Source organism: Gymnoscopelus braueri (assembly GCF_963280865.1).
Source record: "Gymnoscopelus braueri genome assembly, chromosome: 10".
Classification (NCBI taxonomy): domain Eukaryota; kingdom Metazoa; phylum Chordata; class Actinopteri; order Myctophiformes; family Myctophidae; genus Gymnoscopelus; species Gymnoscopelus braueri.
The window spans coordinates 18,778,976-18,805,198 of NC_137611.1; the positions used below are offsets into that span (position 1 = coordinate 18,778,976).

The following is a 26,223-nucleotide window of genomic DNA, read 5'->3' on the forward strand; positions in this document are numbered from 1 at the left end:
TAGTAGATTTTTTTTTTTGAAGATTCAAAGCAAGGGGTCTTGGTTTTTTTGTATGTTTTTCTCTATGAATTGGAGCTTGTCCACATACCTGCCCTCTGTTGTGCTTTAAACCATTAAGACGCGGGAACGCATCCGAGTAACCACTTTAACCATTATGTTATACTTTGGCTATTAAAAATAGCAGATATACTGTACAAGCTCAGAGCTTATTTTTGATAAATCGTGAAAATGTGTGGCAAATCTTTGAATATATAATATTAAAAGCGGACATTGTTTTACTCAAATCTTTGCTTCTGGGGGGGTCCCTGGAAAAAACATATTTTGAGATGGGGGGGTCCTGCGGCCCGAATACATATAATTTTGGGGGGTCCTCGACATGAAACAGTTTGAGAACCACTGATATTATAGCAACCAAAAACCGTTAGGATTTAGAAGACATTTGGGTTCAAAATGTTCGCTTTGGAAAATATATATTCAAAAATTTACACAAATTTGTCACGATTTTTCAACACATAGCAGATCTACAAGCTCATAGCGCGGCACTCGGTGCCGCACTATGAGCTTGTAGATCTGCTATTTTTTGAATAGCCAAAGAAATCAAAAAATGACACACAGATGCGTTCCCGGTCTTAATGGGTTAAGGGTTTTCGTGGATAGATAGGTTTACCTTCCCTTAATAGCTTTTTTTAATCCATAGCCTCACGTCTGATATACATCCATGGTCGTTCAGTCTGCTTTCTGTGTCTGTGAGTCACCGTGACCTTGCCTTTCACAGATAGCTAAAGCCCTGCCAGAGAGACATTTGACTGACAGGTGAGCTGAGGGCAGCCTCACACAACACACACACACACACACACGACACACACACACACACACACACACACACTAGGGAAATGCACACACATAAGCTCACATGAGGGCGAGAGAGCACACACACACACACGACACACACACACACACCACACACACACACAACACACACACACACACACACACACAACACACACACACACACACACACACCACACACACACACACACACACACACACAGACAGACAGACAGACAGACAGACAGACAGACAGACAGACAGACAGACAGACAGACAGACAGACAGACAGACAGACAGACAGACAGACAGACAGACAGACAGACAGACAGACAGACAGACAGACAGCACAGCATGCACACGGCTTTGGATGTATAGGGGCACACACAGATGCATAATTTGGGATTTGTGTGTGTAGCCTTTAGTGTGCACACAAAGTTATCCTAGGCTAAAGACATGTGACAATTCATGCATGGAGGGCCCACGCACGTGCACACAAACACACACACTCACACTCACACACACATAAAAAAGGACATTGAAGAACGAATATTTGCAGATGTTGATGGTTCCAGACACATGTAGCAAGAGTCCACTGGGGGAATAACAGACAGTCTGACAGGCTTTACTCTTTGACCTGACAAACACAAATGGACACAATGACTGACAGACAGACAGACTGGGGCAAATACTGTCAGACGTCTCGTTAACGCGTGGGCAGTACTGCTAAACCGTGTTATGAATACCCAAGGCATGAGCACGCAACGGCATTACACAAAACACACGCACAATTCAAATGTTGACAAGGCAAACGGCACATTCGCCCACACACACACACACCCACACACACACCCCCACACACACACGCCACACGCACACAGCCTTCGTCAGCATGCAGAGGACAGGGAGACAGGAGGAGAGAGAGACATTTGGTTCAGAGACAGAGGGCATGGTGTCAGAAAAGGCTCCCTGTCTTCAGAGGGAAGTGACGGGCTGATGGGGAGGCGCGTTGATGGCATGTTTTCTCTGACACTCTGCTTCTTCAAATATTGAATAAAGCAAAGAATGGCATGCAAAACATGCAGACAATGGGAATGATCCACTCTGTGTCTAACAGTGTGTGTGTGTGTTGTGTGTGTGTGTGTGTGTGTGTGTGTGTGTGTGTGTGTGTGTGTGTGTTGTGTGTGTGTGTGTGTGTGTGTGTGTGCGTGTGCGTTGTGTGTGTGTGTGTGTGCGTGCGTGCGTGCGTGCGTGCGTGCGTGCGTGTGTTGTATGCATGCAGGGGGGAGGGGTGTGTGTCGGAATATGTCTACACAAGTGCATTATTCATACAGTACAGCACAGTATATGTGCGGTGTACATTGCGTGCGTGCATGTGTGTCATGTTTGTCTCAGTTGGAATCAAGGACACACCTGGCTGAAAGTGCATGTGCTTTCATTCCACATGGTGTGGGGACTGTACATATGGAGCTCTACTTCTAGTGAAGAAAGGGACAGATGGCAGATGAATGGATGAAGGGATGAGGGGGGCTTCGTGTGGAGAGAATAAAGGGGGTCACAGGGCTCACTGTGGGCACCATGCCAGCTGTAGTCATGTGGAATGGGCAACAGAGTGACAAACCTGCGTCCCCTTGCTGGACTCCAGGAAACCATGTGGAGAATAATTAAGAGTAGCCTTGATGTCCGCCACTCACATGAACATGAAGAGCGTCTGCACAGATGCGGCCCGACATTATTCACAGTTTCACACTGAGTGCACATGGCCACATGGTTACATGTGTACACCTGTGCAACACACACACACACACACACACACACACACACACACACACACACACACACACTGTTTGCCAGACACACAAGAAAACACTTCAGACGCTACAGTAGCTCGCAGTAAATGAGTACATTTGCACGCACAGACACACACACACACACACACACACACACACACATACTGTATATGCACTCACAATCCCGGTGGAAACAGCTTACAGCTCTCTGCCGTTCAACTCAGAACCCAACCACCTGACATCAACACCAACACGACCAGGGCTGAGAGACCCCTCCCCTCTGCCATTCCTCTCAGCTATAGGACCTATGGTCTCAGTGGCAGACGGCAGAGGAGGAGGAAGCGGGGCAATGCTGCTCCTCGACATTCGTTAGCCCTCCTGCCCCCTCCTCTCATCTTCCACTTTAACCCTTCATTAAGCCCACTCAGCGGGCTTTAACTCTCTCACTGCCTGTGCCTGGCGAGAGCCGCGGCATCGCTCTGCCCAATTCGCAATTCCCCACTGGGACATTCGCAATTCCCCACTGGGACGCTCAGAGTCAATTAGCCAAGATGAAAGCCCACGCTGAAAGCGGCCTGCCGCATCACAGCCGAGGAGAGATTAACAAGACTCAGGTGAGAGCAGGAAAACAAACAAACGAATGAATTACATTAAGCCTGCAAATCATCTTGACACCACGTGCACTGGGAGAGAAAGAGAAGGAGCAGGATGGAGGCAGGGGATTGTCAAGGGAAGGTGAGCGCACTTGTTTTCTCACAAATGCGCACGCGCTTGTCAGCGATGACAGAGAGCTCGTGAGTGTTCTGCTGAGAACAATGCTGGGAGCGATAGCAAAAAGCTGCAGAAGGAAAGAAATGAGAGCAGAGCACAAGCATCTCAGATAGGGATGCTTCTTTGGTCTCATGGGGTCCTGGTTTTCTTTCACTGTGGCATCAATAAATACATGCTTATCACTCATAAAATTGAAAGGAAACCGGTAAAAGTAACAAAGAGTATGAGAACAGGGGGAGTCATTGCCAGCAGTATGCAAACTGTAGTGTACCAGTGTACCAAGTGTACCATGGCTTTTGGGGAGATCACTTTCTTTTCCTTTCTGAAGAGGACTGACTATGACTCTTGTTGCAGAGAAACTGCTGCAAGCAGGGTGCAAACTCCTGGGGACTCCAGGGGGAGCTTGGTTGCTCTTAATAAGACATGAGCCACCCTGAATACATGGTTTTATTAACATTTGGGAGGGGGGGGTGCTCTATAAAATATTGACAATATGCTATTTTTGCCATGCATTTCTATCTGTGAGTTCATCATTGTGGACCATGCATAACATTAGGCTATTATTGATGCATGATTCATGCATGAGGGGTGATTCATCACTAATTCACTTTAACCCAAGACCTGAGGCCAATTCTACAAATGTCTTCTAAATCCCAACAGCTTTCTGAAAAACTTGTTTTGCTATATCAGTGGTTCTGAAACTTTATCATGTCAAGGACCCCCAAAATGATATGTATTTGGCTGCAAACCCCCATCTCAAAATATTTTGTTCCAGGGACCCCAAGAAGCAAGATTTGAGGTACAATGTTTTGCTTTAAAAATGTATTCAAAGATTTGCACACATTTTCAGGATCTTTCAAAAATTGCAGATCTACAAGCTCATAGATCTTGAGATCTGCTACTTTTGAATAACCAAAGTATAAAATATGGCTAAAACACTGATGCTTTACCGGTTTCAATGGGTTTTAATGGGTTAATAATTAATAAAGATACCAGCATTCCATCATTTGCCGGTATCATCATATCATCCAATAAACTTCACACTCACTTTAACTCAAGGGAAGTTCAGTTGTCATAGCAGCACCGCAGTAATAAACCCATATACCTACAGGTATATGGGTACAGAATTGAATATCTATAGGGCAACACTAATTAAAATTACATAACAATATAATAATGATTATAAAAGAAGACTCAACATCTGACCTGGTCATCAGCACTGGGGCTCGTCGGGTTTGCATAATGTATGAATCATTATTAAATAGAGGTGTCATGCCATTCTATGACCAGTAAAAAGGGTAAAAATAGACTCAAGACTTTGCAGATAAATTATAGGCACATGTCCAATCTCTCTCACCAGTAAAATGGGCATATACGTACGTATACATATGTGTTGAAAAACGTTGAAATGAATGGCAAAAATAGCATTATTGTCATTTGTCAATAGTTTGGAGACACCTCAAATTTTCAAAAATGATGAATTCTGGGGAGTTCACGAGACATGTAGTTTGCACCCTGATTGCCACGCTTGGAGGTGAAACAAACATTGTTTAAGTTTTATGTTCAGGGACAGCAGGGGGGCAACACACCCTTCAGGAGGTGCTGTATAAACACACTGGAACAGCTTCGCAAGGCCGTGTTGAAGAACAAGTAACGGACAATGGTGTGATGCTGTTGTGAATATATCCACAATGAGCCTCAGTGCTAGCAGACACCCCCAAAGCACTAAGAACTAAGAAGCCATGGTACTGAATAGTTAGATGACGGTTGAGCTGTAACGAGCACTACAGGGATTACAGCAGGCAACAGTCACAGCAAAGACTAGGCTTTCTCTGTTATGTCTAAATGTAGGATAACAGATAATAGACAACTTCAGTTATTTACGTACTAAGTACTAACCCATATACAACAGTAGTTTATGATTTTTAAATAATTATATTGAAATTACTTAAAATGAGAAACGTTCTCCATAACTGTTGAAAAAAAACTGCTGTCTGCAAAAGATTATGCCGTCATGAGTGGATTACTTACTAAAACCAGCTCTACTTGCAATACTCTGGTAGCCTCTCTACGGATAACTGTGAAATTAAATGTATATCTTTTGTATTTGTTGGCGCCAGTGTGAGTTTCCCAGGGTGGACTTCTTCCACGCCTGACAACACAAAACCAAACATCACAGATCTCCAAGACATCTAAATGTAATGAATGAAGTTTCAAAAGTAACTGCATCGCAGACGTTTTTCTCTGCCGTTCAAGCCCATACATTACATTTTGATTTCCCCAGACGTATCAGCAGGTGGAGATCTCTGAGGCTAGATGTTCTCTGAATGGCAGTTGAGGTTGGGAAGATTTAGCTGTTCAAACACCAATTTCCAAAATGCAAATAACATATTTAGCATATATAAGAATTACCAAATTATAATATAGGTACTGTTTTTCACATTATTTGAATTTCCAGCATTAAAAAAAGATGTTGCCCTGTCTTTAATAAGAGAGGGAGGAGAATCTCACAGCTGGAAGAAGGGGCCAAGTGAAAGAAGCACAAAGACCGAGCAAGACTTTGAATGCCGGGTATCGACAAAAAGGAGTGGTGATGATGCTTATTTGTATGGTGTTGGATTGAGTATTGAGCCGGCAGTTGTGGTGGTACAATGCAGTAATGATAAGCATGGCTACTTACTGTAGCATCAAGCATAAGTCAATAGCAGAGCAGAACATTTTGAGTGTGAAAAATAACGGTAATGGAAGTAATGATCAAAGCAGCACCTATTCACCTAATATCAAAATGGGGTAATAGAGGGACGTGGAGTACTGCTAATGTTAAGTGAGTCAATCCAAACACTATTGCTTTCATATCTAAATACACTTGACAGCTACATTTACTCCCACATACTTAACTCCCACATATGTACATGGTGACACACAGTGAGTGTACTGTACACACAAAGTACAAAAGCACGCACGCACGCACGCACGCACGCACGCACGCACGCGCACACACACACACACACACACACGAGAGAGAGGTGGTTCACAACATGTCTTAGCATATTATATCTATATTATAGACACGTAATATCATGATAAGACATCTGTGCTAATCTAAGCTGTATAAGTGCAGATGTAAAGTGCATAACTCTCCCAAGGACCTATAGGCACACCTATACGAAGAGTGGGGGGGCTGCAGTTTCTTTCTGGCGAACATTGTCGCATGATCAGACTGCTGAGAAAAGCCTTGGAGAGGTACTGGGAGAGAGAGAGAGAGAGAGAGAGAGAGAGAGAGAGAGAGAGACTGAGATCCACTCAACTGAAACATCAGTGCCATCACTGTAATGAGAGGAGATCATTCTGTCCTGAGCAGAGAGAGGACATACAGGGACGAGTCGAAAACGACAGAGGGGAAGCGACAGGGGAGAGAGACAGAGGAAGACAGACAGAGACAGACAGAGAGAGAGAGAGAGAGAGAGAGAGAGAGAGAGAGAGAGAGAGAGAGAGAGAGAGAGAGAGAGAGAGAGAGAGAGAGAGAGAGAGAGAGAAAGAGAGAGAGAGAGAGAGAGAGAGAGAGAGAGAGAGAGAGAGAGAGAGAGAGAGAGAGAGTGAGTGAGGAAGAGGTGATGATGAAAGTGGATGTTAGAAACTGCTAGAGGACAGAAAGAGAAAGGGGATGCTAGGATGGAGGGATTGTTCTAGATAAAATGTGGTGGTGGGAGGAGATAGAGAAAATGCTGCTGAGATAGAGATAGAGGGAAATGAGGACAGTGACCAAAAGAAATGGCAATGGACCGAAAGCAGCGGTCACTGGGCGAACAATAACTTTTTTCCCCCTTCTTCTTCTTTTTTTTGGGCAGCAGTACAGAACATAGAACCAGATACTGAGAGAGTAGACAACCACTGGGTACTCGAGACAGTTAGTCCTCAAACTGTCAGAGGCAAAGACAGACACTAAAGGTCAGAGAGAAGAAAGGATGGACTGAGACAGACAGAGAGACAGTGACTTCATTTGAAATCCTCGGCCAGTAACACTGAACCATTGGAAAACCTCATATAACAATACTGTTGTCAGTGGCAGGGTCCAGGTGTAGTAATTACGCTGCCATTTCCATCACTCATGTTAGTATGCAAGTTTCTCATTCCGCAACGTGCTCAAATCCTGTCATTTACATGGCACTCATATCCATGGTGTCTGACAGAGCCCTGTCCCATGACTATCATTTGCGATCACACATTTTCCAGAGGTCATTAGTCACTGTCGCGGTGGGTCGTCCAACTCGGCTCCATGATGGAAAAAAAAAGAGAATCATACATTATTTCCCCTCGCACATAATTCCTGGTGTCAGCCAGGGCTATCTGTCAATCACGTCAAAGTCAGTTCCGGTACGCCTGGAATGCGAGGCGGATCATCTGTCAGCCAGGGGCCATCCGTTCGGACGGGCTGCCTCTGTCATTACCCTCACGTCACAGGCCCATGCGGAATCACAATTGCAGAGTCAGTGAAGATCCAGGAAGACCAGATTGGGGCTGAGCCTGAGTAACGAGCACTGGGGTGTTTTAATTAATGCCTCCTTTTCCTTTCAGTGGTAAGACTGGGTTTCGATCGAAACGGGAGATCAGACCAGAGGGAGATGGGCGACAGGCCGAGGTCACCACAGGGGAGATTAAGTGCAAAACCAGTGGAAGGAGAAAGAGAGGGAGAGAAAGGGCGGGGGGGTGGATCTGGCAGAGACTGGCGTCAAGAGGGACAGACTCTTCCACTGAAGCCTAACACAGACTGTCAGACAAAGAAAGTCTACAGTTTTGAGTAAGGCTGCAACTATTGATTATCTTCTTAGTGAGTATTCTATTGAAAACTTTTTTGATTAATCGAATGATTGTAGAAGCACGATTTTTGGATAATTAAAAAGGTATACTAATCAAAAAGATTTTTTATAATGAGTTAAATCTATTATAAACCACTTAAGCCCTATTTTATACTTTGACGTATAACAATGTCATGCAAAAACAGCACAAAATAGCCTCTCTACAAGATCAACTTGTAGATCTGCAATCATTTTGATTAAAGTTGATTCAGCTGTTGCATGCACCCCTATAGTTTTGAGTTACTTGGAAGTTGAGACCAACAAAAAACACCACTATTCGATGCCACTTCAATTCCAAATGGAAGAGAAACATCCAAAAAAGAAATGTAACAGTCAAAAATGAAGTTCCATAAATAGCACGCTTGTTAGTGATTCGCCTAATTGGGCTCATTGCCACCTCTCAGCACATGGAAACTTCATTTTACGACGCATACAAACAAATACAAATGTAACTGTGATGACGGTACACTTCCAATCACTAGGTCAGACCAAAAATACAACTTAAGCAGTGTGTCATCCTGATAAATGAATGTTGCCTTACAAGCGTTTAGGCTACAAGCACAAAAATAGCAAGGTGCCAGAGAAATCCCTCCTGATACTATGAAACCCGGCAATCCACTTCCCTCATCCCTGAGGGACTTGGTTACATATTAAAGGACAATGCACAATAAAAAAAAAGAGAGGCAAGAGCCACGTGGGAGTAAGCAGAGTGGCCATGGCAGAAACCATCACTCTTCCTGCCACGTCTTTAGCCATAGTCTCCCTGACCCTGTCCGTGTTTGCCTGGGAGGCCAGGTCCAGCACTGCTGACAATAAAACAAACGGACAGGCCCCAATTTATACAGTCTGGTGTCATGACAAGGGATAAACAGCACGGCGCTCTGGGGCCTCTCGGGAGACAGTCAGCGCTAATAGCAGCAGGACTATCATCATTGACGTCGTCATCGTCACCATCGTCCTCATCGCTGCTGTCACCATCAAAACCAGCGATAGTGCTGGCAGAGGCTCCTAAGTGCCTATAAAGCTGCTGGGGAAAAAAGGACAAATGGTGACTCTGATTGGACAGCTCCAGTTAGACCATACACTCAGGGGACACACTGTTTACTTGGGTGGGCTTTATTCATTCGTGTCACTGAATTAATCATGTAGAAAACAAAATGCAATTGCCTGTCGGAAGAGTGGTGAAGGGGGGGCATTCTTGAGTAGCTATAGAGCTAGGCAGCCACCGTGGAAGCTCCAACGCGATGGGAATGACAAGAGCGCGGCTGTCGTCGTCGCTAGTGGATGAAAAACAGCACCTCTCAAATGAGGCGAGGCAGCCCGGCCGCCTCTTGCGCCTGGCGAGGACCACGATGCGCAGGGAGCACAAACGCAATTATTTTCACGCCAGCTTTGTTGTTTGTCAGAACTGGCGAAAGTTTAAGGACTCCAGACCAATATACTGATTATATGACAGCCCTAAAAGCACCGGGGTGGACATGAGATCAGCAAGCCGGGAGTCATTATCAAGACCAATAGACTCATTTGTTTTGCAGTCAGGATACAGGTGTCTTCAAGAATCTTCAAGAATGTTCGATCATCAGAGGCATGTGGCCCTGCTTTGGGTGCATTTCTTTTTGAAGATCGGATCACACACACAGCATCAAACTATATGAAATAACATCTCACATGGGAGATGTACGTGAATTTAAATTATTGTCAGAATCTGGTGCTTGTGAGAAAAAGCACACATGATCACCTGACAGATGGTATAACGTAGGCACAGGGGTTATTTTCTCACAGTGTGAAAATCATTGTGCTGGCACCTACCAATGTTGCCAGCTGGTCTTCTTCAAAGCACTCTGTCTCAGTTAAGTCCCCCAAAAGAGAAGAAGAAAAAAAACTCTATTTTCTTTATTTTGTCACAGCTCCCCGGTGTCACCATCCTGCTCTGGGCTGTAAAGCTTTTGTGGGAATGTAACTGAAAGCTTGTACTGATAATGGTGAACATTCTGAAAATACCTTTTGAAAACCCAGTATCTCTATGCCAAAGGTACAGTACAGGCCTAGTGCTGTTCACTTCCCAGCATGCCGTCTGATCTGTGTGTGCAGGCCTGCACAGAAAAACAAGCTGGGGGAATAATAATAATAATGTAATAATATAAACTTTAGCACTTTTCAAAAGTAGCGGAACAGAGTGCTTCACACAAGAAATAAAATACACGTGTGCACAACAGCATATACTCAGCAAGCCTGATATCCTCTGGCACTGGCAGCGCGTTCCAACATGTAGGAGTTCTAATAAATAAAAGCCTGGTCTTCTTTTGTTTTTAACCTGGACTTTGGATTGACTAGTTGCGCTTTGCCCGAGGATCTCATGCTACGTGTTTGCTCAGAGGGGAGAGAGCAGTTCTGAAATGTAGGCCGGCGCAAAACCAGACCTGGCCTTGAATGTGATGAATACAATTTTAAAATCAATTCTAAAAGAGATTGGGAGCCAGTGTAGTGCATGCTACGATGGGAGAAATGTGGTCAATTTCTTTGGACCCAGTTAAAAGCCGAGCTGCAGTGTTCTGTACCAACTGATCACAAGACTTTGGGGCATGACAAGTGTACAGAGAGTTAGAGTAAAGGTGTGATGAAATAAAAGCATGAATAACTTTCCTCAGATCAGAGATAAGCAGGAAAGATTTGATTCGGTGCCTCCAGCTTGGCCAGGCGCTCCTAAAAAAACACAATTGGCCATGTTTGAGGGAGGGAAGCCAGGCGAGGAGGGCGATTTCTGTCGCTGCACTAGCGACTCCTACAGGTGTGTCGGGGGGGGCCGACTGAACTGGGAAAAATAGTGTTTCCACCCAGGTGTTACCTCATCCCCCTCACTGAAAGGTAAAAAGCTGGCAGTGACTTCACGTTTACCGGAGGCGACATGTGCTCATCTACATCTTCGCTAACGAACCAAACAGTAGGGGTCAGCAGCAACAAGGGGATTACAAGTGGGAACTAGCAGATCGACTAAATTAGGATAAAAGGAGTAGGCTACGATAAAAACATATTTAATAAAAGGAAAGGATTGAATAACCTTTTACATGTTGGAATGAGAGGCGCATTCAAAACTGTGAACATGGAAACGTAAAGGTTACGGTTAGACAAGTGGACACCGGTTTGCACTTGGGGAAAGTCTGAGTGGAGAATGTGGAAGTGAGTGGAAACACAACCTTCACCCAATAACTACCTCTGAAAACGACCAACCGCAAGGCACTCAACTCTCAATGCTCCACTCACTCAAGCTGCTGCTCAGTCGACCACTGTAAAGGCCAGTGGATGTTATGGGTGACTGCATGTTATGAACTGTATGATTTTAAAGCAAAGTCTGTCTGGCTGTGCTCTGGATGGTTCTCTACGTGGGGTCCGGGGAACTGCATGGGGTTCCTTGAGAGGACTTCAAAGCCCAGCTAAATGACTGATAAGTTAGGAACCGAATGGATCCTCATTACGGGTCTGTAACTTCACCAGATGGACCTGTAAAGGTCCTGTAAGGATTCCATTTGTACACTCTAATGAGGATTTTACAGTGTAGATTGGGGTCCTATTGATAAAAGAAGTTCTTATAAAAGCGGGTCTGTGAGAATCACTGCTTTAGATGTCCAATCCAAAGTATCCTATAGCTGGAAAAGAGTATGATAAGAATTAATACAAATGGTGGAGAAAACGGTGGATATGACTAAAAGGTGATCCCAGACAATCTTTTATATTTCCTCTGCGCCAAGTTCAGATGAATACTAAACTAAAACAGAACCGAAACCTGCTATGAAAACCTAATGAGGGACTTTTGCGGGGGGTGGGGTGGGGTGGGGTGGGGGGTGGCTAGGGGAGAAAATAAAAGCTATAAGGTTCGTGTGCTCTTGCTACTTCTGAGATATTTACTAGGACTGTTTACTAAGCTGAAACATCTGCCTTTTCTTGGGAAGGTCATGAAGGTATTTCTGTATTGTGTACAGAAGGCTACCACTGCAGAACCATAATCTAGACAGTAAAACCCCTTTATGCCTATTATAACCACACAAATAAACTATGGGTTTGAGCTGTTTAGTCATCGGTTTCAAGGGTTCAAATCCAGTTTATATTCTTATCCCTTTACACTTCAAAACTTTCAGTGACAGACACTGTGCTATGACCCAAATCATCTCCAAAATAAGCAAATATTGCCTTGTTTTGTACAGGGATACAGGCGAATGAACAGTAATTGCTATGTGCCAATTTGGGACCCACCACACTACAGTAGCATTTTTCAACATCTTATTTTGGATTGCTTCTGGCTCATGGTTTAAAGAATGAACAGACTATCTATCTATCTATCTATCTATCTATCTATCTATCTATCTATATATCTATCTATCTATCTATCCATCTATCCATCCATCCATCCATCCATCTACCCCCAACAAATTTGAGCTATTTTTTACTTTAGTGGAGTATTTCCAATTTTCAATACTTTTACTTCTTCCCCACTACATCTCAGAGGAAAATATTGTACTTTTGCTCCACTAAAGTTATTTGAAAACTTTTGTTAATAGTTACTTTTTATATTTATATTTTTATTACTAAACATACATTAACCACTTACGCTCTAATTATATTTCGGCAGTTGTGAGCTTGTAGATCTGCTACTTTCAAATGATTTTTATACATTTTGAAATGGTATGTTCTGCATAATGAGTACTTTTAGTACTTTTAAGTATATTTTGATGCCGATACCTTTGTACATTTACTCAAGTACATTTTGAATACGGGACTAACAGAGTATATCTACATTGCAGTATTGATACTTTTACTTAAGTAAAACATCTGAGTACTTCTTCCATCACTGCCCCCCCTGTCTCTCTCTACACACACACACACACACACACACACACACACACACACACACACACACACACACACACACACACACACACACTTGCTTGCTTGTGGTTGTCCATCGTGTCCGATGATGACCATCTTCTCCTATTTATGAGTCCTCTGGTGGCTGAATAGTCCGATCCTGGATCCACAGTTGCGGTTGCAGACCGGGCATGTACTGTAACACACACACACACACACACACACACACACACACACACACACACACACACACACACACACACACACAGAGCTATAGGCCTTTAGTAATTGCATCTTATCTTGATTAGTTGTATTGCTGTAAACTGCAGTGGAATAGCATTGCCTGTGTATGTGTCATTTGTGCTTCATGCTGCAAATCAAATTACTGCAATGAGGATATTCAAATGTTCTCATCAAACCAGATCATCTCCATGTACCCAGATGCGTTTTGGCAATGTGGGGCACAAAAAGCATCTCATCATGGTGCTTATGGACTAAAACCACAGCCTTAAATGGTGAACTATTTATATCAAAGAGTGGCCTTTTCACCCTGTACTCAAGTGACAAAGTAGGCTACTATAGCTCTCGCAGACCCCCTCTGATGGCTTATAGTTGACATGCCTGGCCTTTATCCACTAATACTATTTATAGATGTATCATTTCCATAGTGATACCCTCACCCAGTGGTAGAAAAAGTACTCACATTTTTTGTATCAATACTGCACTGTAGAATACTCTGTTACAAGTAAAATTCCGGAATTCAAAATGTAATTGTGTAATAGTACAAAAGTATTGGTATCAAAACATACTTTAAGTACAAAAGTAAAAGTACTCATTATGCAGAATGTCCCATTTCAGAAGTTTACAAATGTATAAAAAATATTTTGAAAAGATTACAAACTCACAAACTAGTAGCTCATAGAATACAGATTACAAGCTCACAATGCGTCGCGAGCATTGTGAGCTTGTAGATGGGCTATTTTTAAATGGCCAAAATGTATATAGGCCTGAAATGGGTAATGTATGTTTCGTAATAATAATCGAAATCTACAAAGTAACTAGTAAATTAAGTTTTCAAATAATTGAAGTGGAGTAAAAGTATAGTATTTGACTCTGAGATGTAGTGGAGTAGAACAGAAAATTGGAAATACTCCAGTAAAGTAAAAACACCTCAACATTTTACTTAAGTACAGTACTTGAGTAAATGTACTTTACACCACTGCCCTCACCCCCTTTTAAACTCACGCCGCTAATGTGAGGATTAGAGCCCATTGTTTATGAAAAAAAAAGCTCCTTTATTAAGATTCACTGATTTATTCTTCGTCGTACGCAGGTGTTGGGCGCCAAAAATAGCCAACCTACAACAATCTCAAAATCCTGAACTTGTAAGTGTGCCATTTTCGGCAGGCTATACCGTCGTAGGATAGAGCATAAATATATCAGGCTTAAGGGCTTATAGCAATTACACTTCGGGCTATTTACCTCCATTTGATTCCATCTCCTCCCAGCACATCATACACCGCCATTTTGATCGCATGTGACTGCAATGCTGGTGCAATTCCCCATCACTTCATTTAGCTACAACAGCACCATCACACAGGAGAGGCCGGCTCATTTCCATTTATCGAAATCCCATTTCTATTCCATCTGCTAACTAGTCACCTGTGAAACTAGTTTTTAACCATGGCTTGAAGGTGGAGGCTTCAGACATCTAGCCCACTGCCTTTATTAGTGTTTATCCCCCGCCATAAAAACCGCTGGAGGGGCAAACACTGCCAGCGCGGGTCGTTACATTGTAAAACACCATGGCAGGGTGGCCCATATTATTGGGCGCAGAGAAGCTAAGTGTGTCGGCAAGGAATTAAAAAATAAATTTCCCCCCGTCTAATTAAAAGAGGAATTTGTGCAACAGGAGCTGGAGAAAGTAACACTGTCAATGAGGGGGGGAAAATACACCGTTACAATTCAAAAGGCACAATTACTGATGCTGTGCAATTAAATAGCACTATTTAGACAATGCCATTCCCCACTAATAAATAGTGAAAATTAAGGAAACAAACGGAGCTCTGGATTTCTTTATCTCCGCATCCCAACAGCTGGGGGAACAGATGACAGAAATGTAAACGAAAAACATCTGAGGGAATGAGAATACAATATGCCTCGACACATATGCCACATTCAGAAAGAATATATGGTAACATTTTGTATCCTAAAAGGTATAACAGAGTAACATTAGCAGGAACAAAATGAAACACGCATTCCTCTCCAAAAAAACATGAGCATTTTTTATTGATAAAGAACACAGGTTTTCAGGCTATGGATCAGAGTGAAATGAACTTCAATGAAAGTTAACTTGAGGCATGTTCTAGTAAAGACCTCACACATCCTCAAATCTCACTGGTAACTGAAGCCAACATTGTACTGTGGGGCAAAAGAACATTTTTAACATGAAACTAGTGAGACAAATAGATGAGTGTTCTCCATATAGCTCAACCCCTCCCATTCAACACTATTTAACGTGATAACAGAACAATTCCAGAGAGAGATGCCCTCCACCCGTCCTGACTGCTTAAACAAACCCCCCACCCCCCAAATCCTCTTGCTACCACCCTGTTACGCCTGCTGCTTGTACTGCTGGTGTAACATGAGGACATCTTCCTGGGAGACCCTGGTCCAGCCCTCGCTGTGGACGTGGTAGAGGTTGACCTGCCCACCGCTGTAGGCGTCACGGAACGTGGCCTGGTAGATGGCGCGGCGGCCCAGCTCGCACGCCTCCTCCACCGAGAGGTCTTGCCGGAGGCCGGTGTCCACCACGCCGTAGGCGTACATGGAGCCAGAGCCCACCGCGAACAGGTCGCCGCACACCCGGTTCCCCTCCGAGTCGACGTAGTACAATCCTGCGCAGAAACGATAGAGAAAGGCACAAAATGGTCAAAATGGTTGGAAAGGACACGGCGAGTACAGGACGGTGCGATGGTGTGTTAGATGAGAAAGCTTGTCCCTGTCCTTGTTGGCTCTTGTTGGGCTGTGTCAGTAGGAAAAAAAACTGAGATGGCGTATATTTAAATGCCCTAGCACAGGACATGCACCGCACACTCGCAGACTCTTTTTTTCCAAACAAGCTCACGCACGAAGGACACACGTACGTGTCCTCCAGAGGAAGAACACGAACAGCTGTATCCTCTCCTAGTGGAACAAGGCCGGCAGATATGAACAGCTGCATCCTATCCCGAGTAAAACGAGGCCGATGGCGCGAACCTGCTGACGAGGCATGGGGGCCACACTACTGCCGGCCCCGGGGCCCTGCTCCAGGGCATATTGATCTCTTGCAAACATACCCCAAATTAACTATCGACCTGAAACCTGAGCCGAGCAGGTGACCCTGCCTTACACCTCGGGGGAGGAAGGATGCTGAAAAACCCGACGGAATACAAGAACGTGCTCTTTTTCACAGTAAAAGAAACTCATATCTTTTGACATTGGTACGGGTACACACCAGCGTGTGCGCACACACCTGCCCTTACATTTACTAGAGCCTGAACGATGGCACGTTTTTAAGTCCAATTACGATTTTCCTACAGATTACAGATGTTTTGACCGAGAAAAAAAAAGGAGCAAAATCTTTAAATCAAAGAACACTTAAGCCCCATTCATAATTGTTGAAAAATAGCCAGTAGAGCTGCTATTTTTTAAACATTATAAAACATTAAATATCGGGACACAGCAGCTGCATAATTGCCAATACCATCATAAAAAAAAAGTCCAATATTTAATATTTACACCAGAACTTTCTTCATCCCCAGATACAGTATTACTATACACAGATAGTGTGATACATGCAAGCACCTACACCTCCTATATAAACAAAAGCACATGCTCACGCTCCCACATGCCTGGCTTGCTCTGGGCCGTGCCTTGTGGACGCGTGCAAGACATTTTGTTCCATGCCATGACTGACTCACAAGGCCCCATTGCAGTCTGACGCACAACGAGTGACTAGTGGCACTGGCAGCCTGTGCACTCGCCCACGGCACAGCCTGCAGATGGCGAATAGGCAGCCTGCGAAAAGGCATGTTTTTTTCAACGGCGTCACAAGGCAAAACCTGCGAAAAATGAGACACTCATACGCCGTTTCATGGACACATGTGCAAAGAGACACACACACACACACACACACACACACTCGACAGGTGGCCAAGCATATACGAAAAAAATCCCATAAGTCCCTTAGCTTGCTGTGCTGTTCATTCGCATAGAACAGAAAAATCCCTACGGAGTCCTTCAGATTGCACATCATAGGTAGCACAGTTTCCCCACATAAACCAGAGGCTGTCTATTAGGAAAAAAAGCCCCTTGTTTTTCCGCTCTTTTTTTCTTTTACAGCTGTGGGGAGACGCAGTCGCTTTCAACTTGCAAATTGCACCGCGTGTCGTTAGCTCACCATTATAATGGCTCAGCGCTTGCCTGTACACGGGGGGTCATTTACCAATTTGGGGCCTGTCTGCTCCTCTTGAAAACTGTGAAGGACTGGTTAAAAACATAAATAGGCAGGGTGAGAGTTCTAAATGCAGGCTCTCGTGAGGAGTGGCATGGCTACTGGTGGTGGGAGTAGGAGGATGAGGACTCTCCAGTTGGGGAGGGGGGGGGGGGGACGGACTAAGTGTAGTTGCATCATGGCGCAACCACGCATCCATCCATCCGTTCCGCACACCTGGAGGTTTTGTAGAGCCCCCAAAAGTGGTATTGCTAAGCAGGGCTATGCATTACAAAACAGCAGCCAGAGAGACAGATAGATACAAGGTAAGTGAGCACGTCAGCTAATACTTCAGGGGTAGAAATTCATGAGGCCCCCACATTAAAGCAGAGGTGACTTCATGGATGGCGGAACATTCCGGCAGTGGCAGGCAAAAAGGCTGCTTCCACTCCATCAGTCGGGTGACAGGTGGTTAAAGAGCACCCCTCCCCCCCCCTTCTCAAACATCAGCTTCTGTGGCTGGCTGGCTGGACTGACAGCTTTCAGAGCTCAGGTGAGGCTCAGGGGGCAAACGGATGGCTGGCTAGTATCAATAGGGGCCTGGTGCCTGTCCATCGCCTGCCCTTCTCACCGGGACACACACTGCTGGCTCCGGAGTGAAAAGCAGGGCAGCAGTTTTAACACGGAGGGGGGAAAAGACAGGAAAAAAAAAAAGAACCTCCATCACATCAAGATGCCACCTGCCTGCCTGCTGGCAGATGTTCATTCGCTCACAAGGGAGCAGCTGTAACACATGCGGTGACCTGTGTTTATCCACATGCCTCTACCCCGACGTGGTCCAGCATGCCGGTGAAAGATTTGACCGCCATTATATGTTACACTCTTTTTTCTTTATAGGACTGCCTCCCACTTGGGGTCTACGTTATCACATAATGCCATTTGACAGGCCATTTTTATGTCCTCACGTCAAGCAGCAGAGGGCACTGCGCCGCAAGTGCAGAACAGCACACAGTCATCTCCCCCACACAGCCAAGTTGCTATTGGGCTGCCAGCCACTAACCGAGCCCTGATTACTAGTGTCATAGCATTTAACGTTATTACTTACAGCAATATTTGTCAAGCTCCTCAGCGTGCCCGTTATTAGATTTATCTTGTGTGCCACGTAAGACACTCCATCAGGGGAATAACTGCTCTTGACATGATTGTAGCTGGCTAATGAGCTTCGCTCTTAATCGCGATTGATTTCATTTACACGACATTTACCTCTCCATTCAATCACCAAGCATTGTAGAGGCCAGCGCAGGCCTCCGCTCCTATTGAACCTATACTGGGATCATTATATCCCAACGATTGATTGCCCAGGATTTAACACGTGTCATTTACGTTTGCTGGCAGTCCAGGGGCTGTTATTGTTCACACAGGCCGCTCTGGCTTCCGAACAAAGCAGCCATCGATCACAGCGTGGGCGCCAGCATTATGCATGCGACCCAATTGTCCAGGGCTAAGACCCTACGTCCATCATCGCACTCTCTCTCGCTGGCCCGCGGTCGCAGACGCATCGATTTCCCATTACCGTGTCACTGTGGCAGCCTCTTTAAGCACACCTCACGAGATGTACGGCCTCTTGACTGCATGGCATCCAAAAAAAACTGCTCACGGTGCAAAGTGCCGTCACCTGTGAGAGGGCCTGCGGTGCCATCTAGTGGGAGAACACCACACTGCAGTCTACATTTATTTTATCTGTTTACAGCTGAAAGATCATTTTAAGAGTAAATTCTCAAAATGCAGGGTTACGGTTTCAAAGTAACTGAAGTTCAGTTGAGATTGATCTACCTAACATATAGAGGATCCAGACAGTTTCAGTTGAGATTGATCTATCTAACATATAGAGGATCCAGACAGATGTTTGAACTCATATTACTACTATCCTTTAAAAGTATCAAATTGCTTTATTTTGCTGTCAATAGAATTCTAACCACTTGAACCCCAGCATACCCATTCTGGGGGAACATGGCCAAAAATAGCAGATCTACAAGCTCACAATGCACTACAATATAGAGATTTAGATGGAAGAAAGTAGTCCAAGTACAGTTGCAACTCAGGTCTGTTTTACTAGTGGTTAATATGTGGACCATGTTGGAACCAAATTTTTATTCTGCTTCATACCGTATGTGCAGAATCACAGATGAGCCAATTGAGTTAAACCAAATTTATACATGAAGGAACATCAAAAGGAGTTCATGAGTCAGTGGTTCTGAGCACACAGCACAGACAGATATTGCAACTGTCTGGAGATAAAGCAGAATTATTTAACCACTTTCAACATGGAGTCCCTATTTTGTGCCATAATAGCCCAAAGAAATTGCCAATCTGTAAGCTTAGGACACGTTGGCTCAAATATTTGAAAAGTTGAAATGAAGATGGTCAGCCTTTGCAACGTGATACGGTACGACTGGCAGATACTCCAGTTTAATCAAACACTGACAAATGTTGATATTCTTGAGGCTCTCTCAGTTGGTATGCCAACCCTATCGGTCGGGGCACAGGTTTAGAACTTGTCAAGCCCTTCCCTGTCTTCTATACTACAGCAAATAAAAAGCAAAAATGACAAAATGCAGTAACACATCTCTCTTAAGTTAAGTACTGCATTCTAACCACCCAGTCATTCCAAATCGAAGAAATAAGGAACAATTGTTATCAGGTGTCGTGTGTGACCACTTGCCTGTCCCGGAGTTGTGCTGCATTTCGACTATAATTAAGCAAAGTGATGTATATTTCAATGTATTTCACAGGTTCAGGATTTGTTTCGAAATGCTCTCGTTTCAGATAAGGTTCTCTAAACTAATTTCGGCCCTGCTGCGGCTGTTGTACTAACCCGAGTCCTGGGAAACCATAGGAGGAGCAAGCAGTGCTGTTGCTCTGCTTACAACCAGATCTCTCGGGCAACACAACACTGTTATTAACAGCAGCACTAGCATTTTGTGCATTTTTTATAAAAGCCACTAAGCCAGCTTACAAATGTATCGTTATGCTACAACTGTTATTTTGTCATAAAATGTACTTCCTATAACATTTAAGGTGAGAAATCAACTTCTTTTTAACTAATACTCATTTCAACATTTTGTCAGACTTTTTTTTATTGTAACCATTACTGTTAAAAGAAGCAGTGCAGTGAATAACCTCATCCAAGCATATTTAGAGAGTATATAAAACTGATTGATAACAATAAAGCAACTCTTAATGCACACAGCGAGCTGTAGTTTGGGCCAATCTGCAATTCAATAAAATCGGTCTGCATGCCAATATTAGATAAACTTGGCTATTGTACAGTAGCCAATGCCATATCAGTGACAGGTTTAAATTTAATGCTCAATAATGAAGCCATAACTAGGTTATAAAAGTTATAAAATAGGCATACATAACATAGTCATATGGCTTTGCATACTTGCTGAGATTTAATTATAGCACCAGCATAATGGTGAAAATAAAATGAGTCAAATGCATTGACAGGGCTCCTACCACTGTTCTAATCCAAAAGTGTTAACAAACTAAGCTATACATCCATTGTGGAACAGCCATTTATCTTGGCTAGTACACTTTGTGTTGTAATTATTAGAACAGTAAAGTCAAAGTCATGCTGTTTCAATCATGTTTTCATTCTACCTGTATGTTTGTTAAGATAGTAACCGTCCATCTTAAGAAAATATTAAGTCAAAGGAGTGCATAATTAAAATGGTGTGTATACAATTTTTTTCTCTTAAATACATTTTGGAAATGTTATTGTATTCTAGATGTCTGATCCCTGCCTCCGCACCCGTCTCGGAGCGGATTAGGTTTGCCTAGGCTAAGACCTTGCTTTTTCCTGGAAATGTCATATTTGAAAGCTAATTCACAGTCTAGGATTTTAAAGATCAATATAAATTTATATTCACTTAAGCACACCATTATGTCATCCGTCTTTGGAATTGATCAGCTATTCAATACATTATTGGGTTGATGGCTGCTGGCATTAAAGCTATCAAAATACCAGGAGTGAGTTTCAATTCAAGCATGTGCCAACAATAATAGAACATGCGCATCCATCAACACCTGGTCAAAGCAAACAATGCATCATGCAACTGAGTGATGTGCCGTTTAAAAAGAAAAACATGTGGTCCGGGCAACTAGGCTCAAATGTAGCCTGGCAGTGCATCGCGGGCTCGAGTCCCGTTCCCGACGATCTTTACTGTGTCTCTCCCCATCTCGCTCTCCCCGTTTCCTGTCCATCTCTACTACACCTATAAATAAGGCAGAAAAGCCCAAAAGAATATCTTAAAAAGAAAAACATTATTTGATGCCTATGTAGAAGGAGCACAACGGGTTAAAATATACAAAGGCTTAAAATAGCCAATCCCAATCATTTAAAATACGCTTTGACTGCACCTGATATGGGAGAGCGAATCGGGACATCAATACAATTTAATATAGCCTGAAAGATGAATGCATAAGCAATTTTGCTTTTCTTACAGTATTTCCTCCAGGCCTTCCACATTTTTAAGTGAAGCTAAAATATACTCAGTTTAATATCTCAAAGTGGGAGGATTATATACTGTAACATATATCATGTGACTACTGCTGGGTGATTATATTCTCTCTGTTGATGTTTCTTTCTAAATATTGATATTCAATATAAGTCTTGTTGTTAGAAAACTGCTGTATTTAGAAAAAATATACCTCTTTCCTGCATGCCGTCTTAAACAATGCCAGACACTTCATAATAAAAATGATTAAAATAAATCACTATATTCTTTTAACAGTACACTGAAATAGCAAGGCAGTCGTGTTCTCGTTTCTAATGTAGCCGTCAGTACTTGTCCTCGTTTTGTGTGTGTGATTGTGTGTGTGGTGGTCCACATAATTTGCGTGCCTATGTGTGAATGTGCATCAGTGGCCAGACTCCGGGTGTAAATATGACAAGCGCTTTGAGTGCCCATGAGAGTGTGCACGAGGGACTGTCTGAATGCAAATGAGGCAGCGTGCTCCGTTCCTTTCAGACTCCTATTCTCTGACAGCCATCTCCCAATGGCAAAGGATCTTTTTAGGCATTCGTTTCAGTAATTGGGTTCTCATTATCTACTTTTAAGACTTGTCCCTCGTAAGTCCTACAAAGAAAAATCCTGGGGGAAAAGCTGTACACGTGTTATATAAATACACATTTCATTTACCTGGCCCTCTCTTGTCCCAGCCACACACCATGGTTCCCATGCTGAGGCCCATGCCTTTGTACTGGTAGACCATGTTAGCCAGCAGCTTGGAGGCCGCTGCCACTGAGATGCGTTCCTTGTTGCGAAGCTCGTAGATGCGACACTGGCGAGCCAGCAGGCGCTCCCAGAAGCTACAGTCTGCAGCGCCTCCGGCCATGGTACCCAGGAGGTAGGGGTTGATTTCAATCACCTTCTTCACCGTCTGAGAGGCTATGTAGGAGCCGGCTGTAGCCCTGGAGTCCACAGCAACAATAACACCGTGCCCGAACTGAAACACAATAGTGGCTAGTAAAGAGACTGCAAAAAGACAGAAGCTGAATATTAGATTTATTTTGGGGGTATGTTGGTAAATTTGAAAGTCTCAGAGTTCATAGAGTAAGTCACACAAATTAGGTGTGTGGACCAGGGGATCTCAGTTTTTGTCAGATGCATCATGCAAGAAGGGGGCTCCAAGGGGAAAAGGTTGGAAAGCACCGGTATACTGAATTGTTATGATACAATAATCCATTGACTGATGATACTTGTCAGAGGTGGTCCAGCCCTCAATTAAGTTTAAAGCTGCAATCCATAAGTTCTATATCCTCTCCCGACAGAGAGAGGTAAATGCAATGCCAACACCCTGAGGAGTAGTCAAACCAGGGTCTGACTGTCTCCCACATGGGAGATCAAACATCTACCGCTCAGTGAAATGGGAATCCCTGCTTGACCAGGGGATGTATTGGACTTATGCTTCAGGGAGTACTGCTTGTCAACTAAGCAACTTAGTCAACTTAACTTATCCTATCTCTAAGATGCAATTGTTCCAATGACTGACAGCCCCATTCATGAAACAGAAAGTCTGATTGTACTAACTAAACGACTACGAAATCAACAATATTGCACCTCTATGGACAGCTTGGGATATCCTCTTTAATCAATAAACTCAATATCAATAAAATCAATTAAAGTGTTTGTGGGAGTGCTACATTTTAAATCACTCTTACAGCCACTGTTGAGTGATTTACAGCCAATGTTGAGTGATTTAGAATTTGCGTTCCCCAAAACAAACAGAAAGAATCATGGCTGCATGGAGTTTGTTGACAGAAAGTTGCTCATAAAATGACACTGGCGGATTAACAGATATACAAAGGATAACCCAAGCTGTCCGTAAAAGTGCAATATTTAATACAAGTCAGTCAATCATTTAATACAATCAGATAGGACTTATCTGTTTCATGAACGGGGCTGTCAATGGAGGGAATTGCAACTTAGAGGTTTGATAGCCTCTAAATTATGTCAGAGTAGGGAGACATCAAACTACTCCAGACAGTAGTATTTATCTATATTGTGTTATGATACTCTGACATACATATTTGCTAAGATAACGTGTTATTCGTTAACATAAGTTCCGGGTTGCAGCTTTAATGTATACAGTACACATGTGTCGTAATTGGTACTCGAACGAACTCTTTACAGTGAATGACAGGGTGATTTGTTGGGATTAGCAAACCATGCTTGTGATGCGACAAACTACCAAGCCTTCAGCCTTATTTAATGTACCACTTTAACGTAGATAACATGTAGCATGATCGCACGTATGTTGTTACTTAGTTTTTTTTACTTGTATATATATATATATCATTAAATAGTTGATGATAGTTAAACTGAGCTGCTATAGCGTTAGCTTGCTTACCTTGAATGCTAGCGTGGTGGTCCCATGGGCGAACTCTATCTTCCTCTCGACTCCGTCTTCGTCCGACGAGTTGAGTGAAGTTTGAATTGCAAAGCTCAGGTCTTCTCCCAGCGACTCTCTAACGTCGCTCTTTCCGAGTCCATAGCTGAATCCGAAAGGTTTGTGGCTATCAAATGAAAAATCCGCATAATCATTCTTCAACACACTAGCGAGCGCCATCTTGGTGACTGTATGATGAATGAGGAGCTGACTTCCGGCCGTTCATGTACAATTCGATGAATCATGCTGGTGAAACTAAATACCGCCCTCTATCGTTCTGGTGGTTAACCACTTAAACCCCATATGGGTAACTGGGGTCCCTCAGGGCTTAACACTAGTGTATTTTATGTTTTCTGTTAATGTGGGGAAAGCTTTCGCTGAAAATAGCAGATCGACAAGCTCACAACGTTGATCTGCTATTTTCAGCGAAAGCTTTCCCCACAATAACGATGCTGGGGTTTAAGTGGTTAAGTTAGGTGTAGCTACTCTTCTATTCAGCTTTTCTCCCCCCCATCCCACACACACACACACACACACACACACACACACACACACACACACACACACACACACACAATACAAGTTTGCCATGTCCCTTAATTCTTCTTTCACTGAGATAATTGTAAAAACTATGTAACATGTTTGAAATGAGTGGGCACAAACGACGAACAAGGGAAATGGCAATATTAATCTGACTACTCTATTTGTCAATCAGTATTTTCCTTTCCTCCATTTTCTTCAACACCCTCTCCCTCTCTCTGTAATATTCCTCTTTAAGGTCCTCCCGTTGTGTACGGTGCCATCCTTTGTCTGTGATGTGAAATAAGTCCACGCTGTTTCCTGAATAAGCATCCCTGTGTGTGGCTCTGAACACAGCTTCTCTTGCCAACGAGAGAGCCTCTTCGCTACTCAGGCACGACTTTAATCCTTGATCCAGGACTCCGTAAGCATATGGAGAACCTGATCCCACCGAGAAGACCTCTCCCTGCATCCGACTGCCATCGCTGCACACATAGATTATCTTTGGGCCGAGGTCAGGAGAGATAGACGGGCTCACGTTGGGAACAGCTTGGTCACTAACAGCAGCTGCGATGGAGCTATCAGCACTTGTTAACACCTCTAGCTGTTTTGGTGCCACTGTGTCATGGACTGGCCCCACTGACCCCGTTACCATGTCCTCATTCCACTGCTTAGCACACTTTTCCTTGTCCCATCCGCACAGTGTGAGGGCCACACACACATCCGTTCCTTTAAAAGGGTGCAGCATGAGTGAGAGGAGCTTGGCAGTGCCACTTATCGACAGACGGCGTTTGTGGCGTAATTCGTAGAGGCGAATCTCCCTTGCCAAAATTCGCTCCCAGAGCATACAGTCTGCACCACTGCCGGAGGATGTGACCACCAAATGGGAGTGGATCGGGGTGATCTTGTGGACCGCTGGGCAGGCAACAAGCCCCCCGGCGCTGGCACGCGTGTCTGCGGCTGCGATGACTCCACCTTGGAAGATGAAACCCAGGGTTGTGGTGCCGTGAGTGAGAGGAAAGGGTCTATGGACCGTGGTTGAACGCGTGGATGGTAAAGTTGAAGAAGGTGGTATGAAGAAGTGGAGTGGGGTCTCTCTGTTTCGCACATCCTGGTTTATGGCTAGCCACTCGCCGGTATTGTGAAGGCCACAGACATCTTGCAAAGCCAT

The 26,223-nt window shown here is 43.9% G+C and overlaps 2 protein-coding genes across 2 annotated transcripts; both read right to left on the bottom strand.

Moving 5' to 3' along the window:
• Positions 1-15,369: 15,369 nt before the first annotated feature.
• psmb5 (proteasome 20S subunit beta 5) lies at positions 15,370-24,722 on the bottom strand. Its single transcript, XM_080440198.1, has 3 exons — positions 24,495-24,722; positions 22,784-23,090; positions 15,370-16,002 (listed from the first exon to the last, which is right to left on the bottom strand). Exons 1-3 carry the CDS (start codon positions 24,711-24,713, stop codon positions 15,719-15,721), a joined length of 810 nt encoding a protein of 269 aa, XP_080296324.1. The 5' UTR covers positions 24,714-24,722; the 3' UTR covers positions 15,370-15,718.
• A 511-nt stretch (positions 24,723-25,233) lies between these two features.
• psmb11a (proteasome 20S subunit beta 11a) lies at positions 25,234-26,223 on the bottom strand (the record flags this gene model as incomplete). Its single annotated transcript, XM_080439754.1, has 1 exon — positions 25,234-26,223. The coding sequence occupies one exon, from the start codon at positions 26,221-26,223 to the stop codon at positions 25,234-25,236; it is 990 nt and encodes a 329-aa protein (XP_080295880.1).

What these genes read in the sequence shown, in the direction of transcription:
- psmb5 (XM_080440198.1), bottom strand. Translation starts at nt 24,713, where the DNA reads ATGGCGCTCGCTAGTGTGTTGAAGAATGATTATGCGGATTTTTCATTT. An exon ending in CCACCACGCTAGCATTCAAG is followed by an intron (nt 23,091 to 24,494) that starts GTAAGCAAGCTA and finishes ATTGTGTTTCAG; the next exon opens with TTCGGGCACGGTGTTATTGT. An exon ending in CTGGGACAAGAGAGGGCCAG is followed by an intron (nt 16,003 to 22,783) that starts GTAAATGAAATG and finishes GTTTCTGCGCAG; the next exon opens with GATTGTACTACGTCGACTCG.